Source organism: Spironucleus salmonicida, chromosome 1 (assembly GCF_000497125.1).
Source record: "Spironucleus salmonicida strain ATCC 50377 chromosome 1, whole genome shotgun sequence".
NCBI lineage: Eukaryota > Fornicata > Diplomonadida > Hexamitidae > Spironucleus > Spironucleus salmonicida.
Window position 1 is genome coordinate 839,615 of NC_090596.1, and position 18,211 is coordinate 857,825.

Consider the following 18,211-nt stretch of genomic DNA (forward strand, 5'->3'; position numbering starts at 1 on the left):
TTTTTTAATTATAAATATTATGCATGAAAATATCTGATTACTAAGAATTTGTTGTTCATTTTAAGTTAGCTATCAAACCAAAAAAAATATTAATATATTCTATTTTTATACGTAATTATTACGGATCTTTGATGCCTTGTTTCTTGATACCATAATGTTATTTCAACAACTACCAATTTATGAATATTTTTCTAGTCAATAAAAAATGAAAGAAACATTCATAATACTTTTTTTGAATGTAATTTTATTTATGAATATGAACTGAGAATACTAATGCTAACTTCACTAATATATGTTAGTTCATCTTTTTATACTAATAGTAAAATTACTAACTAACGCAATATTGATTAATAAAAATGGTATTATAAGATTTCATTCAATACCCTACTTATAGATAAAATATATTTTTAACCTCCGTAATCTAAATAAATATATCAATTAGATCACTCTAATTCCCGCTTACGTCCTCTCTTCTCTACTTCTTTAAGCCGCTTTTTTACTAGATCATTTTGATAAGCACTGATAAAATACTCAAAAAACTCTCCTTTTCCCATTGCATTTAAACTTCTCTCTAGTACATATAAATCTACTGCTAAATCTTCAACTGATGTTTTCCCACGTTGGGCTAGACCAAAATCTATGATAATAGCTTTTTAGCCATCGAAAAGAACATTAGAAGGCGTGAGATCATTGTGTACTATCTGTAGATCGTGTAACTATGATATTACTTATGCTAAGGAAATAAGAGCATTTTTAGATTCTTCATTTTTGTTTTCATTTAAAATGGATGTAAGCTATGGAAAATCTAAAAACTCCATTACAATAGTATCATCATTGTAAGAAATCATTATAGGTGCGCTTATACCGCGCTCGTTGAGGATCTGGAGAATCTTGGCCTCGCCCTTGGTCCTGCGCGCCCGGTGCCTCTGGTCTATGGTGGGGTGCTTGTACTTCTTGGAGAAGCGCGTCTTCACTATCTGGTTGTGCTCGTTGAGCAGGATCTTGGACTCGGCGCCCTGGAACACGACCTTCATTCTTGGGACGGGAGGAAGTGGTATATTATGCAGGAGTCTGCACTTTGCGGAAGGGTACCCCTAGTACTTTCAGGCAGAATGCCCCATCGCCCCCAACGCGGGGCAGCTCCAGAGGCGGCGCAGAGGCAAGAGGCCCAATTCCATTCCACTCTTCGCCCTCCCTAAAATGGGAGAGTCCGCGTACTTCTCGGCCTAGGTCAGACGCCTGCTGCAGCACCTGAACCAGGTGCACACCTCAGAGGACAGGATGCTCTCGATAGTAACCACCAATTGCTGGTTCAACGTCTACTACGAGCTCCAGGACGCCTTCAAGGGCTCCAAGGGCTCCAAGGACGGCCAGTAGAAGGGCCTGTACAGGACCGCCATGGCGCTGACCGAGGGACACTATCAGCGCACAAACCAGAACGGACAGTTCATCTTCGTTGGCACCGTCGCGGGGCACGACTTCGCCTTCAGCTACGAGCCGGACGCCAAGATTGACTGCCGCGGCAGCCACCGCTTCATGAAGTGCGAGACTCAGTTCCGGGCAGACTTCTACGACTACCTGGGGGACGCCCAGCGCACCGCGATCTGCATCTTTGGCAACCAGACCGTACGAATGTTCACGCACGAGTTCGGCAGATTCGCCGTGGAGGAGCGGGCCATCAAGAAGGGCGCCAAGAGCCAGCAGCAGGTCATCCAGCTGTTCCAGGAATGGAGCGCGGTCTACACCAACATCCAGTGCCCCGGGGCCGCCTTCGTCGCGGGGGAGAACCTGGATGACTTCCTGGCGGCCATCCCCGAGTTCAGCGTGCAGAGGGACCTGGTGCTCCGGGCCGCGACTCTGGACGGCGGGGTGGTTTTCGGGCCAGAGGCGGTCCTGGCGTGCGCGTTCGAGGGAAACTACACCTAGATCGCGATCAGCACGGCGCTCCTGACCCACTACACTGTCCTGAGTGAGGATGGCCAGGCGAACCTCAAGTACATGTACGAGGGCGAGTTCTATGGTCAGTACCTCCTGGAGTAGTGCGGTGCCGTGCTGGTCTCCAGCGGATGGCAGGAGGGCGATGCATTTTTCGAAGAGTACAGAGGGATTTGCTGCTGGAAAAAATATGATTGAATGAATTCGCCTTAGTAACAGGAATTCATTCCTATGCGTGTAGTTTATTTGAATAAACTATCGATTTGTTGGTTTTATGTAAGAATATAGTGTGTTTTGCTAATGACATTTTTAATAATTTTTCTTATATTACGAGACAGATTCTATAATACTACTCTTTTATACTCCGAGTCGGCACCACCGATCATCAAACCTGACACTGCAAAGCAGAATCCATCTGCGTTCAACGAAAAGCATTGGCTGAATCCGGTATTCTGGCTGAACGACGATACGGGTTTCAACTGCTCCCAGTCGCTGATTTAGATAAAGTTGCGGGCGTCTGGCATGTAAACTACTGATGCTACTCAAATCAAGTACCTCAAGTCCTTCCTGGCGAGGGGTATAGCCGTCTCGGGGCGCCAGCTGGTCCCGTTCGAGGGGGCCGAGGCGCTCAGCTACTCCCAGTACAGGGGCGGCATCCTCACGAATATTACTAACCCCTGCCCCAAGTCATCCTACCAGCAGTCCAACCACCAGGTCACCTTCATCGGCTACGGAACCGTGAAGGGCACCGAGGTGTGGGTGCTGATGAACTCGTGGGGGACCCAGTGGGGCGTCGGTGGCTCCTTCTACGTGGAGATCGGGTCCAACGCGCTCTGCAACGAGTACGACGCAGTTGCCGTTTTGCCCAGGTTCTCGAAGTACAATACCACTAAGGAGCCACTTGGCATGCCCTACAACCAGTCGGAACTCTACAAGCAGGGGCACAACAAGTACGTCTACGACCTCTTCCCCGAGGTGCGCTGGGGCATGAACGGCCTGGACAGCGTGGATACAGACGGCAAACCGTAGTTCCTAGAGGGGAAGATTTCCAACTCCGTCTGGATCCTGGCCGGCATTGTCTGCGTCTTCTTCATGGTCATCATGAGCTTCGTCTGCAAGTGCCTCTGCTGCCCGCCGCCGAAGAAGATCAAGGTGGCGCTGTACGAGAACCTGTCTGGCGCGCAGGTGCAGGAGATCAACTGGAGCGAGGGTGTCACAGGATGACCCTCTGCGTGAACGCATTACTGTATTACCTATATGTTAAAGCTCACTTCAACCTGAATGCCCCGCGCGCAGCTTCCTCTCCATCACGCGATTCGCTACGAGCTCGACCGGTAGGAGCACGGTGGTCACCGCCACCACGTACTGCAGTACCGTCTTCGCCGTGAACCAGGCCTGCATTCTGCGGGTGGGTTTTGTTTGGACTATGTAAGAATCGTGGGTATTATATACAATGCGATGGTAAGGGAAAAGGAATGCGAGGCTCACTGGGGTACTCGCCAGCGCCCCGGAGGGAGACCCACAGCTCGGTTAGCTGCCGCTCCAGAGGGATGTGCTCGGTCCCCACCAGGAGCGTCATGCCGGACTTCGCGTCGTGGAACTCCGTGAACCGGCCCTGGTGCCTGGTGTCGATGCCGCAGTCTATCGCGAGGGTCTGCTAGAAGTTTGGCGCGGTGAGCCTGGCGAAGCTGCCGCAGATCCGGACGGAGCACGGACCGGTGGAGGCGCCGCGTCGCAGCAGGCAGTTTGTGAGTTCCATTTCTGCGACTCAATGGGCTTGGTAAGTTACCATATAAATATCGGTTTGTTTTTAAACTGCGTCCGGATTTTACTCGAGAAGGTAAATATAAATCCATATTCGATAACTTAAGAAAAATACCTGTTCTAGGAATCGAACCAAGGACCGACAGAACTTCAGTCTGACGCTCTACCATCTGAGCTAAACAGGCATAATATAATTATTCATAATATATTATGATAGATATAAATGATTATAATTGAAATTACAATTCTAGATACATTAATATAACTAAACATGAAAATGAAAGAATGCGAATCAGAATTCCTTTCTAGCCCAATCGGAATCGGCATCAAATCTGAAATCAAGAGCTTCTATGACTTCACCTTCTTTGAATCTGAGAGTAACAGTACCGACTGTTCTGAAAGTTATGGAACCAACGCCGTGTCTCTTACCATTTTGATAATCTCCTTGATAAATATTACCTAACTTATCAATAAACTTACCTTTACCGTCACGAACATCATTTCTAAACTGACCCTCATAAACAGTACCATCCTGAGATTTGAAAATACCTTTACCACAAGCAACACCAGCTTTCCATTCACCTTCGTAAACAGAGCCATCTTAAAATGTGTGGATACCAAAACCATCCTTAACGCCGTCTTTGAATTCACCTTCATAGACATTGCCAGTTGCTAAGGTAAGGGTACCTTTACCATTGAACATATCGTTTCTAAATTCACCCTCGTAAACGAACTATCTGCATCTTAGCGTACCAAACCCGTGTCTAGCTTCATTGACGTATTCACCTTCATAAACGGTACCATCAGTAGAAGTATACTTGCCTTTGCCTTACTTCTTTTCATGCTCGAATTAACCTTCATAAACATCTCCATTAGAATAAGTATATTTACCGACACCATGGAATTCACCATTCACAAATGAACCCTCATATGTTTCGACAACTTTTCCATTTTCTAAAAAGCGGAGTATACCTTAGCCGTGTCTCATATCATTCTTCCAATCACCATCAAATTCTTCTTCATCACCTAAAGTTTGAACACCTTTACCGTGTCTTTCACCTTAAACCCAGTTACCAACATAGATATCGCCATCAGCTTTGGTTAAGCGACCGAAACCATGAATTTCATTATTAGCCCATTCTCCATCATATACATCACCTGATGGGAATCTGCAGATACCTTTACCATGGACTTAGTTATTTTACCATTATCCTTCATATTCAGCTCCGTCAGGATAAATGAATTTACCTTAACCATGCTTCATACCCATATTGAATTAACCAATATACTGAGAACCGTCATCGTATTCAAGATGGCCAGATCCATGCATCTTACCTTCAACAATATCACCGCAGTACTTCATTAAGTGAAAGGGAAGTAATCAAAGCGGAAAATCTGGAGAGAAGTGATTTATATTGAATGTTATTATATATTGAAAACGTAATTATAAAAATTTCGTTTTTCATAAATACACACATATACTAATATTTATAATATATAGCGCATACTACTAACTTATACTACCATGATAACAAAAAATAACGTATATACATAAGTCAGTATTTTAAGTCTCAGAATACCTTCAGGCTACTATCCTAGATTTATTGTTTTGGAGACTATCAATTAAAGCATAATTATATATATATCCATTTTTCAGACGATTTCCAAAGAATCACTAATTTAAATTACATAAGTTTCTTTTTTCATTCCCGGAACTGTTAACCACCATTATATTAAATATTTTATCAAATTAACAAAAATTACTAACTAAAACTGGGAATTATAAAAATAGAGTTTTTGAATTTTACAATATAAATTATATTATATAATATTATATAATTATTTCTAAAACCGAACTTGTCAATTTTTCCATGCACCCTTATTTCGCTCGATAATAAACGATTCTCAAACCCGTCGAACCACGAATGCTGCGGAAAACCTAGTCCCTAAATACTTAGCATCAAACTTTCATATCGCAGTACGTGAAGTCTATCAGTCCAAAATTGCTCAAATTCTCCACAATTCCGTCCTTCAAGGATGCGCTGCTTGATAATTCCTCAAGCGAACGCTGCTTCGTGCCACAGCGAAGCCTGTGCCTCAACAGTCGGCCTGTTCTGAGCATTAGCAGCAGAGGCGACTTCGCGGAGCGGATCTCCAATGAGATGTACTTGAAGCAAAGGCAAGCAGATGAGCACTTCCAGAAGGTCAGCAAAATTAAAAAAGCAGTAGTCCTTACGGCCCTGGCACATGAGGTAGTGGTCTAGATTAAAAATCTACGGTTGGAGGTTGTCAAGGAGCTGAAGATGATTCAGCGGCTTAAGGGGGCGCAGGAGTAGTAGCGGCAGGACATTTTGTGTTATTTTGATTTTTGACTAGGTATTGTTATTAGTATTATTATATTATGTTTAATAGAAAGTGTACGTTTTCCAATTGGTATTATATAATTATTATATTAATATAAATATACTTGTGTTTTCATTGGTTTTTTGAATTCAAGTATTGGTAATAATTTTAATTGCCTACTATATTCTCCAAATGCTAAAGATGAATACAAGAACACTAACAAAGTCACTAAGACCAAACTTTTCAGTCACTTTCGGCAAGAATGCGAGCCCGCAATTATACAAAATCCCTCAGTTTCTGTCGTTTAAGTAGCTGTTGATCGAGAACGCGCAAGACGAGTCATTAGAGATCAGCGAAGGTAGCCTGCCGCGGATTGAACTGGAAACACTACCAGATGATGATAATATCCCAGATAGCGAACTATCAGACTTCGCGGAGCTCATATCTAGCCAGCTGAAGCAGTTAGAAAAGGCAAAAGAGCGGCCGGAGACACCGAGGTAGCGGCTACGACACCTCCTGGGAACCGCAAAAGATGAAGTTGAATGCTTGCTCAAAGCAGTGGACCAGATCGATGTCCTCCTGGAAAGACTAGATAAAAAAGTCAGGAAGTTCATCTAGAGGCAGGACAAGTTGCATTAAACAGCATAATATTATCTAGATGCAGTTTGAAGTGTGAATTTTATCGCTTATTAATATATTTAAATATTTTATAATTTTTGATTCGATTTCCGGTTTTCACTCCACTTCGTCAATGTCCACTACCATCATTGCCAAGAAGAAGACTGCAGTAGCCCGTGCTATCATTTCCAACGGTAAGGGTGAAATCCGCGTTAATAATGTTCCTCTTTCCCTTATCCGCCCTGAAATCCTCAGAGAAAAAGCCATGGAAGCCGTTGCTCTCGTTGGTGAGAAAAATCTTTCTCATATCAACATCAACATTACCGTACGTGGTGGTGGTTATGTTTCCCAGCTCTACGCCGTTAGACAGGCTATTGCTAAGTCTATTGTTGCTTCTATCACTGATGCTGAACAGAAGGAGAATATCAAGAAACTCTATCTTTCAGTAGACAGATAAATGCTCGTCGCCGATACTCGCGTTTGTGAGGCTAAGAAATTCGGCGGCCGTGGTGCCCGTGCCAGACGTCAAAAGTCTTATAGATGATTTAATTAACTTTAAATTTAATATATGACTCAAAAGAGCAATATGTGACGAGTAAACTATGATGTTTACCCAATTTTATTGCAATTTCGAGACTCTTTTATATATATTATACATTAAACAACTTCACTTTGAAATTTGTCTCCAAATTTCTATTCCTGCCTAAGCTCTAATTTCGGCGGCTAGAGTCTCATCAAGTAATATTTGCGCATGCATTTCTACATCAAACGATTTCTACGCTGTTATTTTTCTTTAACTCGTAGATTTCTACTATGGTTATGATTAGTTAATGACTGACTTTTCTATAGCTTTACTTGTTTACGTTGACACTATTTTAACATCAGGTTTACTATGCCCTATAGGCCGAATTTATTTTAACTTAATTTATATTTTAAAAATTTCTTATTTAAGCTTATTTTCGCGATCTTTATAGTATTCTTCTAAGTTATTATATGATTCCTAATTTTAAACTTTACTACCTTTTTCCAATTTTACCTAATTGAAGGAAATTTGCAATTGATCATAGTCTATCCTAGTTTAGTTGTATTTATTTTCTAAGTTTTACAGTTACTTGGATTTAAAAGACATTGTATTTCGCATAGATAAATTTTCATTTAGTAATAACGTTCCACGTTTTTCAGTTATATTAACCTTATTCTATAATAAATCAATATTTTATAATAATTTAAGCTCTCTTGTTTCCATTTATTAATTCATGGTCTTAAAATATTCCACATTTTCAACTAGACCTAATCGTGAAGATAATTTCTAGTTCCAAGTACTGAAATCTACATCATCTATATCAAATAAATTCATTACTAAATTAATTAGTTTTTTATACTTAATCATGCCCATTCCTTGGTTTTATACTTCTTACTTCAATGTTTCGATTTCTTTATTTTTAGATAAAATCTTTTCAGTTTCTTTTTTGAATTTAAACTTTAATCGCTTTTCTGCAACTACTTACCTCTAAATCTCATTGCGCAACCCATCTAATATTTCAGTATTGTCATTAACTATCAGCGTTTGCTCAATAAGTTGTGATATTTTTAGGTCTTTCTCTGTTATCTCAGCAGCATAGTCTTTACTTTATGGAATATCTTCTAATGTTAAATTAGTTTCTAAAAGTTCAGATCTCTATTATAAATGTAAGTTTTAGCTTTAGAGTGTCTTTATTTGGTTAGAATATACTTACAAACTATTGTTTAGTGAATTTATTTCCTCTTTTGAGATATCACATTATATATGCTTGTCTTAGTTAGGTTTTTAACCCAATTATGCTTTTAAATTATCAATTTCAGTGATATATATTGTATAGTCTTGCTGTTAATGTTCTTATGTTTCTGTAACAGAGTCAATCAAAGTACGTCTATTAAGCTGCTTTTTCATTCTTAGTTTTTCTTCAATAAGCTCGTTTTTATCATCTAGCAACTCTTAAATTCTAACTTCTAGACGAGAAATCTTTTCATTTTGATCAATTTACTATAATTATGAATGGAGCTTCGACTAGAGTTAAAAAGGAATTTTAGGAGAATTAATCAATAATGGCGTCTGAGTGATAAGTTTAACATTATTTAAATCTTACTTGAGTGTAGTCAAATCGGTAGAAAATTTTTATACACGTTCCAACATAGTCTTATTTGTAGATATAAGTTCTGCTCGTTTTTCTTGTAAGTATTCATTTTATTCAGTCTTATTATGCATCTTTTCACGAAATCTGTCGTTAAGCTCATCTAGTTATTAATGCAAGCTAATAATCTCATGGCCTTGATCTTCGTTTTACATTAAAGCTAACTCGTGCTCCTCACTAAATTGTATGAGCTAAATTTAAATTCCTTCTATATCTATCTATGGAAACTTTGGGAGTTAATCCTTTAATTCTTTTAGAATTTATTTTATAGATGTGAACTCTTCCATTCAAATTAGTTAATTTAATATATGTATATATAAGATACATTTACTGAATTAAAGGCACAATGATTTATATAAGTTTAAAACTGAATATATAGAAAATTGAGTACCATTATCAGGGCCGACTGAATATTTAAAATACACCGCCAGATTTGTACTTGCCTCAAACGGTCTCAAAATTAAAAACGAATTATTTCTACCGTTTATATAATTAACTATCGTAAAACACATCTCACCAGCATTTAAGTTTCGACAACTGCACTTTTTCATTGAGTCCTTAACATTAGTCACAAATAATTATACAATTTTTTTTATACAATTGTACATTTTCGACTAGCAGATCTTACCAGTTACTACCTAAATATATAAATTTAAAATCGCCGCTCCCCAATTCATGCCAATTTCACTCGTATACGCTTCAGAAACTGGTACCGCGCAGGGACTCGCGGATGCTGCCAAGGCTATTTTAGAGCAAAAAGGACTCACGTGCGAAATTTTCAGCGCTGATGCCGCCTGCGCAAGCGTATTTGGGAGCAATTTCGTATATATCACCTGCACTTTCTACGATGGTGAGCACCCGGCATCAGCATAGATAAACGGCGAGTTCTTTGCTAAATCAGCTCCGTACATTGGAGCGTGTAGCGGTGCGAAATTTGCAGTGTTTGGTATCGGTAGCACCAGTTACGAACAATTTAACGTCGCTGCCATCGAGGCCGAAACGGTGTTTACAGGCCTCGGGGGAACTATGGTGGTTGATACAGTAAAACACGACATGGACGGTAGTGAAGATGTAAATTAGGTACTTGAAGCGTTCATTAAGGAGTTCGCTTCAAAAATTTGACAAAGTGATGGTTAACATTTGATGTTTGGGCGAAAATAGATTCTTTAGAGTAGATTCGAGAGGATATATGAATACTATGATTAAATTATATATAACTATTCCATCGGAACCTTCAAATGCTAGAAAAAGAAAATTTTTAACTGAAGAAGGTTAAGGCGGTATAGATGAATAATAAACTGATTTTAGATTTATAATAATTTTTATCTGTTTAACTTAAGTATAAGTTTCTGTGCTTTTGTCGGTACTATTTATGAAGTTTATAGAGTTTATTTATGTAAACATAAAATATACAAAAATAATATAAAGTAATATATTAAATAAATATAATATTAACATGAATATATATTTTTTTCAACATCCAGTTTACTCACTAAATTATAAATTCGTACATGTTTAATATTATTCGAACACTTAGCTTAAACTACTAGTTTGTTATATTAGGAACCCTTAGTAACGTTTTCTAATTTTGTGACATAAATTGCGGTTAGATAAATGAATTATTAATAGAAAATTGGTGATAATCTTATTTAATATTGTCAACCAAGCTAAGTATTTACAAGGGCTATCTAATAAAACGCTATCTTTAGATTTTTGAGAGTTATATAATTAGAATAATTTTAATCTTTATATATTAAAATTATAAATATTTTAATTCTATATAGGATTTTATAGTTTAATGTATATAACTATTTTTAATTTAACTCACAGAAATGGAAGAGCCCCAAATATTTTTGGACTTCATTGTATACACCGAACCAGGTTTTTAAAACACAGTGAAGAGAGTGGTTAAGTAGGATCTTTCATGTCATAAGCGGTTTTGGACTGAAAACGAGCATACTATTATAAATAATGGTTTATTACGTTATGGGTACAGACCATCTGTTATTTCTAGAAGCCTACGTTATCGATCAACAGCACAAGTTATTTCTCATTTATAAAAAGTTTGTCATCGTTTTGATAAGATTTTGGAAAAAGATGGGGTTGAGTTTGATGATACAAAAAGAGTAATGAATATTGATCCCCGAAAAATGTTTACTATTTTATAAAAATAAGGTTTAGGTACAGGAATCGTATCCCATTATATAGCACGTGTATTTGATCTAACAATAGAGAAAATATGTGGTATTATAGCTGAGAAAGATTCCAGTTTAAGTGATTGTTGACATATCACCATTTAACATTCTTTTTGTCAATATAACTAAATTCTTATAAATGACTTATATAAGTACTAGGAGGAGATTATCTAAATCTTTTAGGAGGATGTGAAGGAGTCCAATACGACCTTACATATACATTAGGCTAAGTAAGATGTGCTTATTAAATTATTTTTTATGTTTAATCATTCTTCGAAGAAATAGGTAACTCCTATGAAGTGAATAATCTTTCTTACACAGGTGTTTTAGATATTTAAGATCTAGATAAGTTAAGACCTTATCGCATACTGTGCATCGTGGAGTCGTATATTTATTATATTTCACTAATATTATTAGATGACTAAATATATTTAGTTATATTATCAATTACTTCAATACCATATGGGCGTAACTTATACTGTATTTTATTTGATGATGATTTAGGCATTTAAAAATTATTATAATATTTATATATAATATTATGATTTCTTATTTTATAAAATAGTATAATATACTTAATTTAGATGTATATTTATTTTCTTTCCAATCCGCAAAATATGAAGCGAGTTTTCATTTCGCATTTGGATACTTCAACAGGTAAGGCTTGTGCCCATGTATTCCGCTGCTTTGGTTATGAAATTTATGGCACTTTGCAGGATAATGATGATTCAGTTCCAGCTCCAGTTGATGCAGCGTAAATTGTTCCACCACCTACATCTGATTATGAGACATTTAAGCAGCAAATATTATCTTGCTCTGTTATTGTTTATGATCTTCTCACTCCAAAAGAAGCAGTAACCGCGTTTGAAATAGTTTCAAAATCTCCAAACTAAAGAAAAATGATTTGCATTTCTACTTTTATGACATGGGCTCGTACTGAATTACCACCACTCGGTGAGCAAGAACCAGATCCATTAGATGAGGACGAAGACACATTGCCGAATGAAAAGGAAATGGAGCCAGAAGAAGTAGCAGAACTTTATAAATAAGCAAAGTAAGAGACTCCCCAATGGATACTTGATAAAATTAAAGAAATCAAACGCAAGAAACGAGAAGAGGAGGAAGGTGAAGAGGAAGCTGTCGAAGAAGAAGCCCCATCCAATCCTGAGCCAGTAGAAGACGCTGCTAAAGAACCCGAAGAAGACCAAGAAACACCAGAAGAACCCGAAGAGGACCTCGAAGAACTCGAAGACCTAGAAGTCCCCGACGAAGAAGAGCTCCTCCTAGCGCTCCCCACGTACGGAATTACAGAGCAAGACTTCTAAAACCGCCGCCCCCACCCAGACTTCCGCGCCCACTTAGCAGCCGAAAACAACATCATCCAAATCCTTTCAACGTCCGAAAATTTAACTGGCGCTATTGTGACGCCAGGAATAATCTACGGCTACGGCGAGACGTCCCTAGCACCGCTTTTCCGCAAAATTTACGCTCAAGAAATCCAAAAAGCGCCGCTTTTCTACGGTGGCCATTAACGTTCTCTGCCGTTCGTGCACGCCCTAGATCTGGCCATTTTGGTCCATTCTTTGACCCAAGAAGCCCAGCCGCCAAAAGAATTTCCGTTCGTTTTCGCGGTTCAGAGGCAGCAAATTACGGCCAGAGAATTCGCTGAAATTCTCGGTTTGAAGCTCTTTTTGGACGACCCAAAACGCGAGGAAATCGCTCTCCAGCAGCGCGAAATCGCGCTAAAAATCAAGCCAAAACCGCTCACTTTGCAGACTTTTAAGCTCTGGAAAGCGAGGCGAACGGCCCCAAAAAGCCTCCCAAAATACGTCAAAGAGTACGGAAAAACCGAAACGCTCACGACCGAAAACGCGATTTCAGAGCTCCTCTAGAACGTTCCGATGGTGCCAGGATTCGCCTGCAGCGAAATTCTGAACGCCAAATGGCCACTTTTCGCCCGAAAAGGCGTTCTTGAAAATCTCGAATTGGCGTTTAGCGAATATCTGGCCGCTTGGGGCCTGAAACCCGTCAGAATAATGATCTAGACGCGTCCTGACTGCAAAATCACTTTAGGAAAGGAAATTGGCGTTTTTCTTAGCAAAATGCTCAGCGTCGATCCCAGGGACGACGGGCGCCAAAAGAACGCATTTCTGACGGATTTGGCGAATTCTGTCGGCCGGCAGCGCGAGGAACAGACCGAAAACGCGTTTTTCGCGGCCGAAGACGACCCAAAAAGCGTCAAAATCGTCGATTGTCAACTTTACGACAAATTGTCTCTGGAATCGCTTTTTGAGAAACTGGCGCTTGACAGAAACATCAGAAATCGCGGATTCGTTCTCATAAATTTGCCGATTGACGTTTTCGTGGACGAAATGTTCGGGAAACCGGCGATTTCGAACGTTTTCGAGCGATACGCCGATTTGGGTTTAAAAGAAGCGAAAAAGAAGAGAAAAACGGATGAAAATGACGAAATTGACGAAATTGAAGAGGAGGAAATTCCGGAATGGCTGAATGAGCCGGACGTGCAAATTGACGAGGAGGAGAAGATTCAGCGCGTTAGAGAGCGCATTTTGGTGCCGTACACTGCGCCGCAGGAAATCTTCACTTTTGGCAAATAAGGGCTGTAAAAGCTAGCGGATCCGCCGCATGACAAATATGAGTTTTACGACGCAAATATCTGTTTAGAGCATCCTGAGGGCTTCAGAATACCGTATCCTGACTATCTGATCGATTTGACGAAGATTTTGAGGTACGAATAGGCGCCTGAGGCGAGTTTTAATGACTTTTTTGTGCGGTCTGAGGAGAAAGCTTTGTAGATCTATAAGGAAAGGGAGTTTAATCGGCTGTCGAATGTGCGAAAGGAGTATATCCTGAGAGTCAAAAATCAGCTTATTAAGGTTATTAATAAGTAGGCTGAAAAATCTGGCGAGGCCGAATACGACGAGGAGGGCTATAACTGGGTTGAAAATTATAACTTATAGGGGTTAAATCCGAAAATTGATCTCCCCAATTTCCCTATTCCTAAAAAAGAAGGTTTGCCGGAAGATCCAGAACCTGAAGAACCAGCTGAAGAAGGTGAAGAGGTCGAACCTGTGGTAAAGGAAATTAATCCTGAAGATTATAACTTAGGATTAGAGGACGAATAAGTCTATATTTTAAGGCGTTAGGAATAGGCTGAGCGTAGAGCGTCTAGAAAACAAAGAAATCAGTCACGTAAGGATAGGGAATAAAACGGTGATGAAAATATTTCAGATTTAGAGGAAGAAAAATCAGAACCTCAAATGGATGAAAATGGCAAAGAACTTCGCATGCAACCTAAGTTAAGACCATTCCTTAATGTTCCAAAGGTTCCTAAAACTATTGATAATGTCAAAGTACCTGAGAAAACTTTACATGGTTTCATCTATCATATGTTAGAGTATATTAACTCATAATCAAAAATAAAATTACTGACCCCTTCAAATTCCCAACATTTCTCTGAAATCGCTTTAGAAACTGCTCAGTTTATTGGCCCATCTAGGGGATTCTAAAGAACTAAGAAGGAAAGAAAAGAACAATTGGAGAGAGAAAGGCTTATGCAAGAAATACAGAAGAGAATTGAGGAGGAAGAAAAAATGCGTGAAGCAGAAGCCAAGAGGATAGCAGAAGAACTTAGAATTAAAGAATTGAAAGAGCTTAGAGAAAAGTATGTCAAAGATGAAGAAAGACGTGTGTTGGATTTGAGTATACCATTAAGAAAATATATTAGCATCACGGTTCTTGGTGATTTATTGGATGGGCTTATCGAGGTAAGTAAAATTAGGCCTAGTGACCCGATAAGGTTTTTAGGTGAATTTTTGCTTGATAGAAGCGTCAAGGACATAGAGTGATGGTGGTTTAAATTTTTTAGTATTTGCAAATGATCTTTGAGCAGTTTGGGATTTTAATCATAATTCTGAATCATTTTAAGTTTACCTCGTAACCTTAAGTCTTCAGATTCAAATATTACTATAGTGAGACTCATAATAACGAAACATTTAGTGTTATGTAAATTAAAATTTACTAACCTTTACAATGTAAACACAATGGAAGAGTTATCATAATCACAAATTTCATTTGTTAACCACGAAATTTGTGTTATTACTTCCATACAAGCCTCACCACTAACCGATAAGATGAAAGATGTTAAAATAATCCAGCCTGAGAAAGGTAAATCCTCTGTGCATGAGACGACAGATAATAGTGAAGTATCTGACATGGAAGATAGTAATAAGTGATAACTTATATGTTAATCATATATGCTTGTAACCTAATAACTATCTATTCGCTAGAAATCTACAAAACAAAAATATTATTTATCGTAACTTATAGTATTTTATACTAATTATTAGTAAATGCTGGAAATTACTGATGTTATATTTCTTACAAATTCATAGTTTTTCTATTTAATATTTATTTAACCAACAATAAGCTCTATAAAGTTTTTCCCGGTTTATAATAATTATATTTATATAAAATAATTAATAAGTACTCAAAATATTTTGTAATTCATAATCATTATAATTATATAAATTTATATAAGATTCTCTAAAAACTAATCTATAAACAAAAAACCTACTTTATTATAACTTAAATTAAAATAAGTAGAATATCTGTTTACTTAAAATGTTCAAACTTAACCTTAACAGTGTAGATACCAAGTAATCTAAGACCCCAGTCAACTCTTCAAGGTAACAAATTTCAGCTAGATAATAATAGACCCTAATAGATAGGCTGGAAATCTAAATCCATGTAAATATAATAACTACTTAATAGTTGTATAAGAGAATTAAAAGCTTAACAAGTAGCAGTTTGAAATTAGAAAAAATGATTTAAGAGAAAATAGAAAATTTTAAGTGTATTTAGTGAGTTTTTGAGTCTAGGAATACCATTAGTGATTTGTACCAATCCCATGAAATTAATGATAATTTATCCTTATTTGTCCATGACTATTACAATTTATTCTACGAAAAGTACACAATTAAATAAAATCTAAAATACATATACAATTTTAATGCATAAGGTTGATCGCAAACTTGGTCTCTTAGCATTATTTTTTAAAAGTTACTAGTATTTATAGCAAATCAAATATTTTAAAATTGATAGGAACTAAGTTTAAAATGTATTATTGTTATTCTATTTTATGTAAAATCTGCGAAATTTAAGTTCCAATAAAGGTATTATCAAAGAAAATATAATCATAAATTTTTAAAAAGTATATAATATTGATACTTATGATACTAGAAATTACTGTAATATAAACATAATTTTACTGCCATGATCTTCATAAAACAGCTAGATATAGTTAAATATTAACCTTAAAGCTACTCTTTTCATTTCATTTTATTATAATCTACATACCATGAGTTAAATATTCACATATAATTTTTCATTCATAATATTAGTACTTAAACATGTGTAGATTTAAAAAATTGAATATAAATAAATTAAACAGAATAATAAACTCTTAGTATACTTATACTGGTAGTTCCTATAATATATAATTAGAATAAAAGTATATTATATATAATAATCATATGTGAGAAACAATTCACAACAACTAAAAGTCATAATGTAATGTCTATTGAGTCTTCTTCAGAGTCTACTTAACACATCGGGACATTAAGTTTAATTATTTCGAATTTTTCGGGATAAATAATATTTTAAACTACGTCAAAACTGTCATTTATATTTTAGGGTTTCATTAAGGAAAGGTGAATTAATATACACATATTTTATCAGATAATATATGGTTTCTTATTATAGTTGAATATAATTTAGAGAATCCTGAAAGTCTAGCACTTTTACTGTAAATAGAGAAAATGGATTGCTGATAATGGATTTTACAGTAATCTATAGTTCACTCTAATACAATATCCAAATTACTCCTCGAAGTAAATACTTATTTTGCCTACGTTCTTAGGCTGATCGTTGACTATGTTTATGATCTGATTAGCTTAAATTCAAACTCTTAATATGTCTTCTGGCCAAAACAATCGTCTGCATCGGTCTACTCGACATATTTTAATTTAGGTGGACATATTCCCATTTTACTGGAAAGTATTATAATTGTTATTTAATTAAAATGATGTTGACAGAAAAACAAATCCAATAAATTCCATATTATTTACTTATATAACTTTATATTAATCTAATTAATATCTGAAAGTATCTTGTGGTTCGAAAATGTAAACCTTAAATTATTATTTGTAAATAATTATAAATACTATAATAATAAAAGTAACTTTAAACTTCAATCATACAAATTATCCATATAATTCACCATAACACGATTAAAAATTTTATCGAACGCAAAATACACATCCCCCTCAATCTCCTGAATTTTGGTAACCGTCTTGTCCTTCAACCTTTTCTGGCGCCGGATCATTTAAATATATGCTAGGAAGTCACGACCCAGGAAGTTCTCGCAATGCTGCGCATGCAGCTGTTCTATCTACTCGTTAATCACCTCTGTATCGGTCTTCAAAATCGACATATTTCGTCGTATTCCGATGGTCCGCGTAACCGTCTGCTACACTTTGCGCCATACTTAGAGGTCCTGGAGCGTCACAATGTATGTTTTGGGTTCGAACTACTCAGTGATACTCCTAACCAAAAAAGCGGTTCGCTCTTTCCGGCGCCTAAAGCTGGATAGTTTTTGATTTACGAAAAGCAAGTTTGCGACTATAGCTTTTGAGGCTTCTACAACGGGCTAGAAAATGGATCCCGATACGCTAACAGAGCTATGATGCGCTTCGGAATGCTCGTTTATTGTCTGTATCACTGGTGCACCGAGCTCTTGGAGGTAGTTAGCGGTACATAGGTCCTGCCTGCTCTGGGTTTGGCCCCGTACTAGCCTGGCGCTAGACATGCTGCCCTGCTTTTTTAGCGGTCTGGCTTGTTGTGTTGAGGGTGCATTTAGATCTTTTGGGCTGGTAGCTCTATTTTTGAAGAATGAGGTGTGTGGCGAGAGAACTAGCCCTGTGATTATGCGCTGTGGAGAGCTTGTTGTTAGGATGTTCTTTTGCCTGCAAAATGTTTCAATTTATCTGCGCTGCTGGTAGTTAGCTCGAAACTGAGGCGATACCGAGCGGTTTTCGATAAAAATCTACTGTGCCCGTGGGAACATTTTTGTAAATTAATGGTAATCACAGTTAATAATAATTT

General features: G+C 37.5%; 14 protein-coding genes and 1 non-coding gene across 15 annotated transcripts; 8 read left to right on the forward strand and 7 right to left on the reverse strand. All coding sequences in view use genetic code 6, as the record gives it.

Annotated features, from left to right (window-relative positions):
• Positions 1 to 443: 443 nt before the first annotated feature.
• Positions 444 to 1,034, reverse strand: SS50377_20523 (TP53 regulating kinase; the record flags this gene model as incomplete). The annotated part of the gene is made up of 1 exon (XM_067904463.1): positions 444 to 1,034. The coding sequence occupies one exon, from the start codon at positions 1,032 to 1,034 to the stop codon at positions 444 to 446; it is 591 nt and encodes a 196-aa protein (XP_067767945.1).
• Positions 1,035 to 1,200: 166 nt separating this feature from the next.
• SS50377_20524 (uncharacterized protein) lies at positions 1,201 to 2,133 on the forward strand (the record flags this gene model as incomplete). The annotated part of the gene is made up of 1 exon (XM_067904464.1): positions 1,201 to 2,133. The coding sequence occupies one exon, from the start codon at positions 1,201 to 1,203 to the stop codon at positions 2,131 to 2,133; it is 933 nt and encodes a 310-aa protein (XP_067767946.1).
• A 102-nt stretch (positions 2,134 to 2,235) lies between these two features.
• On the forward strand, positions 2,236 to 3,159 carry SS50377_20525 (Cathepsin L; the record flags this gene model as incomplete). Its single annotated transcript, XM_067904465.1, has 1 exon — positions 2,236 to 3,159. The coding sequence occupies one exon, from the start codon at positions 2,236 to 2,238 to the stop codon at positions 3,157 to 3,159; it is 924 nt and encodes a 307-aa protein (XP_067767947.1).
• A 43-nt stretch (positions 3,160 to 3,202) lies between these two features.
• Positions 3,203 to 3,694, reverse strand: SS50377_20526 (uncharacterized protein; the record flags this gene model as incomplete). Its single annotated transcript, XM_067904466.1, has 1 exon — positions 3,203 to 3,694. One exon carries the CDS (start codon positions 3,692 to 3,694, stop codon positions 3,203 to 3,205), a length of 492 nt encoding a protein of 163 aa, XP_067767948.1.
• Positions 3,695 to 3,811: 117 nt separating this feature from the next.
• Positions 3,812 to 3,884, reverse strand: SS50377_t20010. Its single transcript has one exon. It is a non-coding gene; the product is annotated as a tRNA-Phe (tRNA).
• Positions 3,885 to 3,991: 107 nt separating this feature from the next.
• Positions 3,992 to 5,062, reverse strand: SS50377_20527 (Phosphatidylinositol-4-phosphate 5-kinase; the record flags this gene model as incomplete). The annotated part of the gene is made up of 1 exon (XM_067904467.1): positions 3,992 to 5,062. One exon carries the CDS (start codon positions 5,060 to 5,062, stop codon positions 3,992 to 3,994), a length of 1,071 nt encoding a protein of 356 aa, XP_067767949.1.
• A 508-nt stretch (positions 5,063 to 5,570) lies between these two features.
• On the forward strand, positions 5,571 to 6,071 carry SS50377_20528 (uncharacterized protein; the record flags this gene model as incomplete). Its single annotated transcript, XM_067904468.1, has 1 exon — positions 5,571 to 6,071. One exon carries the CDS (start codon positions 5,571 to 5,573, stop codon positions 6,069 to 6,071), a length of 501 nt encoding a protein of 166 aa, XP_067767950.1.
• A 163-nt stretch (positions 6,072 to 6,234) lies between these two features.
• On the forward strand, positions 6,235 to 6,711 carry SS50377_20529 (uncharacterized protein; the record flags this gene model as incomplete). The annotated part of the gene is made up of 1 exon (XM_067904469.1): positions 6,235 to 6,711. The coding sequence occupies one exon, from the start codon at positions 6,235 to 6,237 to the stop codon at positions 6,709 to 6,711; it is 477 nt and encodes a 158-aa protein (XP_067767951.1).
• An 82-nt stretch (positions 6,712 to 6,793) lies between these two features.
• On the forward strand, positions 6,794 to 7,204 carry SS50377_20530 (Ribosomal protein S16; the record flags this gene model as incomplete). Its single annotated transcript, XM_067904470.1, has 1 exon — positions 6,794 to 7,204. One exon carries the CDS (start codon positions 6,794 to 6,796, stop codon positions 7,202 to 7,204), a length of 411 nt encoding a protein of 136 aa, XP_067767952.1.
• A 123-nt stretch (positions 7,205 to 7,327) lies between these two features.
• On the reverse strand, positions 7,328 to 9,118 carry SS50377_20531 (uncharacterized protein; the record flags this gene model as incomplete). Its single annotated transcript, XM_067904471.1, has 1 exon — positions 7,328 to 9,118. One exon carries the CDS (start codon positions 9,116 to 9,118, stop codon positions 7,328 to 7,330), a length of 1,791 nt encoding a protein of 596 aa, XP_067767953.1.
• Positions 9,119 to 9,506: 388 nt separating this feature from the next.
• SS50377_20532 (Flavodoxin) lies at positions 9,507 to 9,953 on the forward strand (the record flags this gene model as incomplete). The annotated part of the gene is made up of 1 exon (XM_067904472.1): positions 9,507 to 9,953. The coding sequence occupies one exon, from the start codon at positions 9,507 to 9,509 to the stop codon at positions 9,951 to 9,953; it is 447 nt and encodes a 148-aa protein (XP_067767954.1).
• A 710-nt stretch (positions 9,954 to 10,663) lies between these two features.
• Positions 10,664 to 11,116, forward strand: SS50377_20533 (Myb-like DNA-binding domain-containing protein; the record flags this gene model as incomplete). Its single annotated transcript, XM_067904473.1, has 1 exon — positions 10,664 to 11,116. The coding sequence occupies one exon, from the start codon at positions 10,664 to 10,666 to the stop codon at positions 11,114 to 11,116; it is 453 nt and encodes a 150-aa protein (XP_067767955.1).
• A 527-nt stretch (positions 11,117 to 11,643) lies between these two features.
• On the forward strand, positions 11,644 to 14,895 carry SS50377_20534 (Dpy-30 motif-containing protein; the record flags this gene model as incomplete). The annotated part of the gene is made up of 1 exon (XM_067904474.1): positions 11,644 to 14,895. One exon carries the CDS (start codon positions 11,644 to 11,646, stop codon positions 14,893 to 14,895), a length of 3,252 nt encoding a protein of 1,083 aa, XP_067767956.1.
• A 2,009-nt stretch (positions 14,896 to 16,904) lies between these two features.
• On the reverse strand, positions 16,905 to 17,093 carry SS50377_20535 (uncharacterized protein; the record flags this gene model as incomplete). The annotated part of the gene is made up of 1 exon (XM_067904475.1): positions 16,905 to 17,093. The coding sequence occupies one exon, from the start codon at positions 17,091 to 17,093 to the stop codon at positions 16,905 to 16,907; it is 189 nt and encodes a 62-aa protein (XP_067767957.1).
• A 204-nt stretch (positions 17,094 to 17,297) lies between these two features.
• Positions 17,298 to 18,173, reverse strand: SS50377_20536 (uncharacterized protein; the record flags this gene model as incomplete). Its single annotated transcript, XM_067904476.1, has 1 exon — positions 17,298 to 18,173. One exon carries the CDS (start codon positions 18,171 to 18,173, stop codon positions 17,298 to 17,300), a length of 876 nt encoding a protein of 291 aa, XP_067767958.1.
• Positions 18,174 to 18,211: the final 38 nt, after the last annotated feature.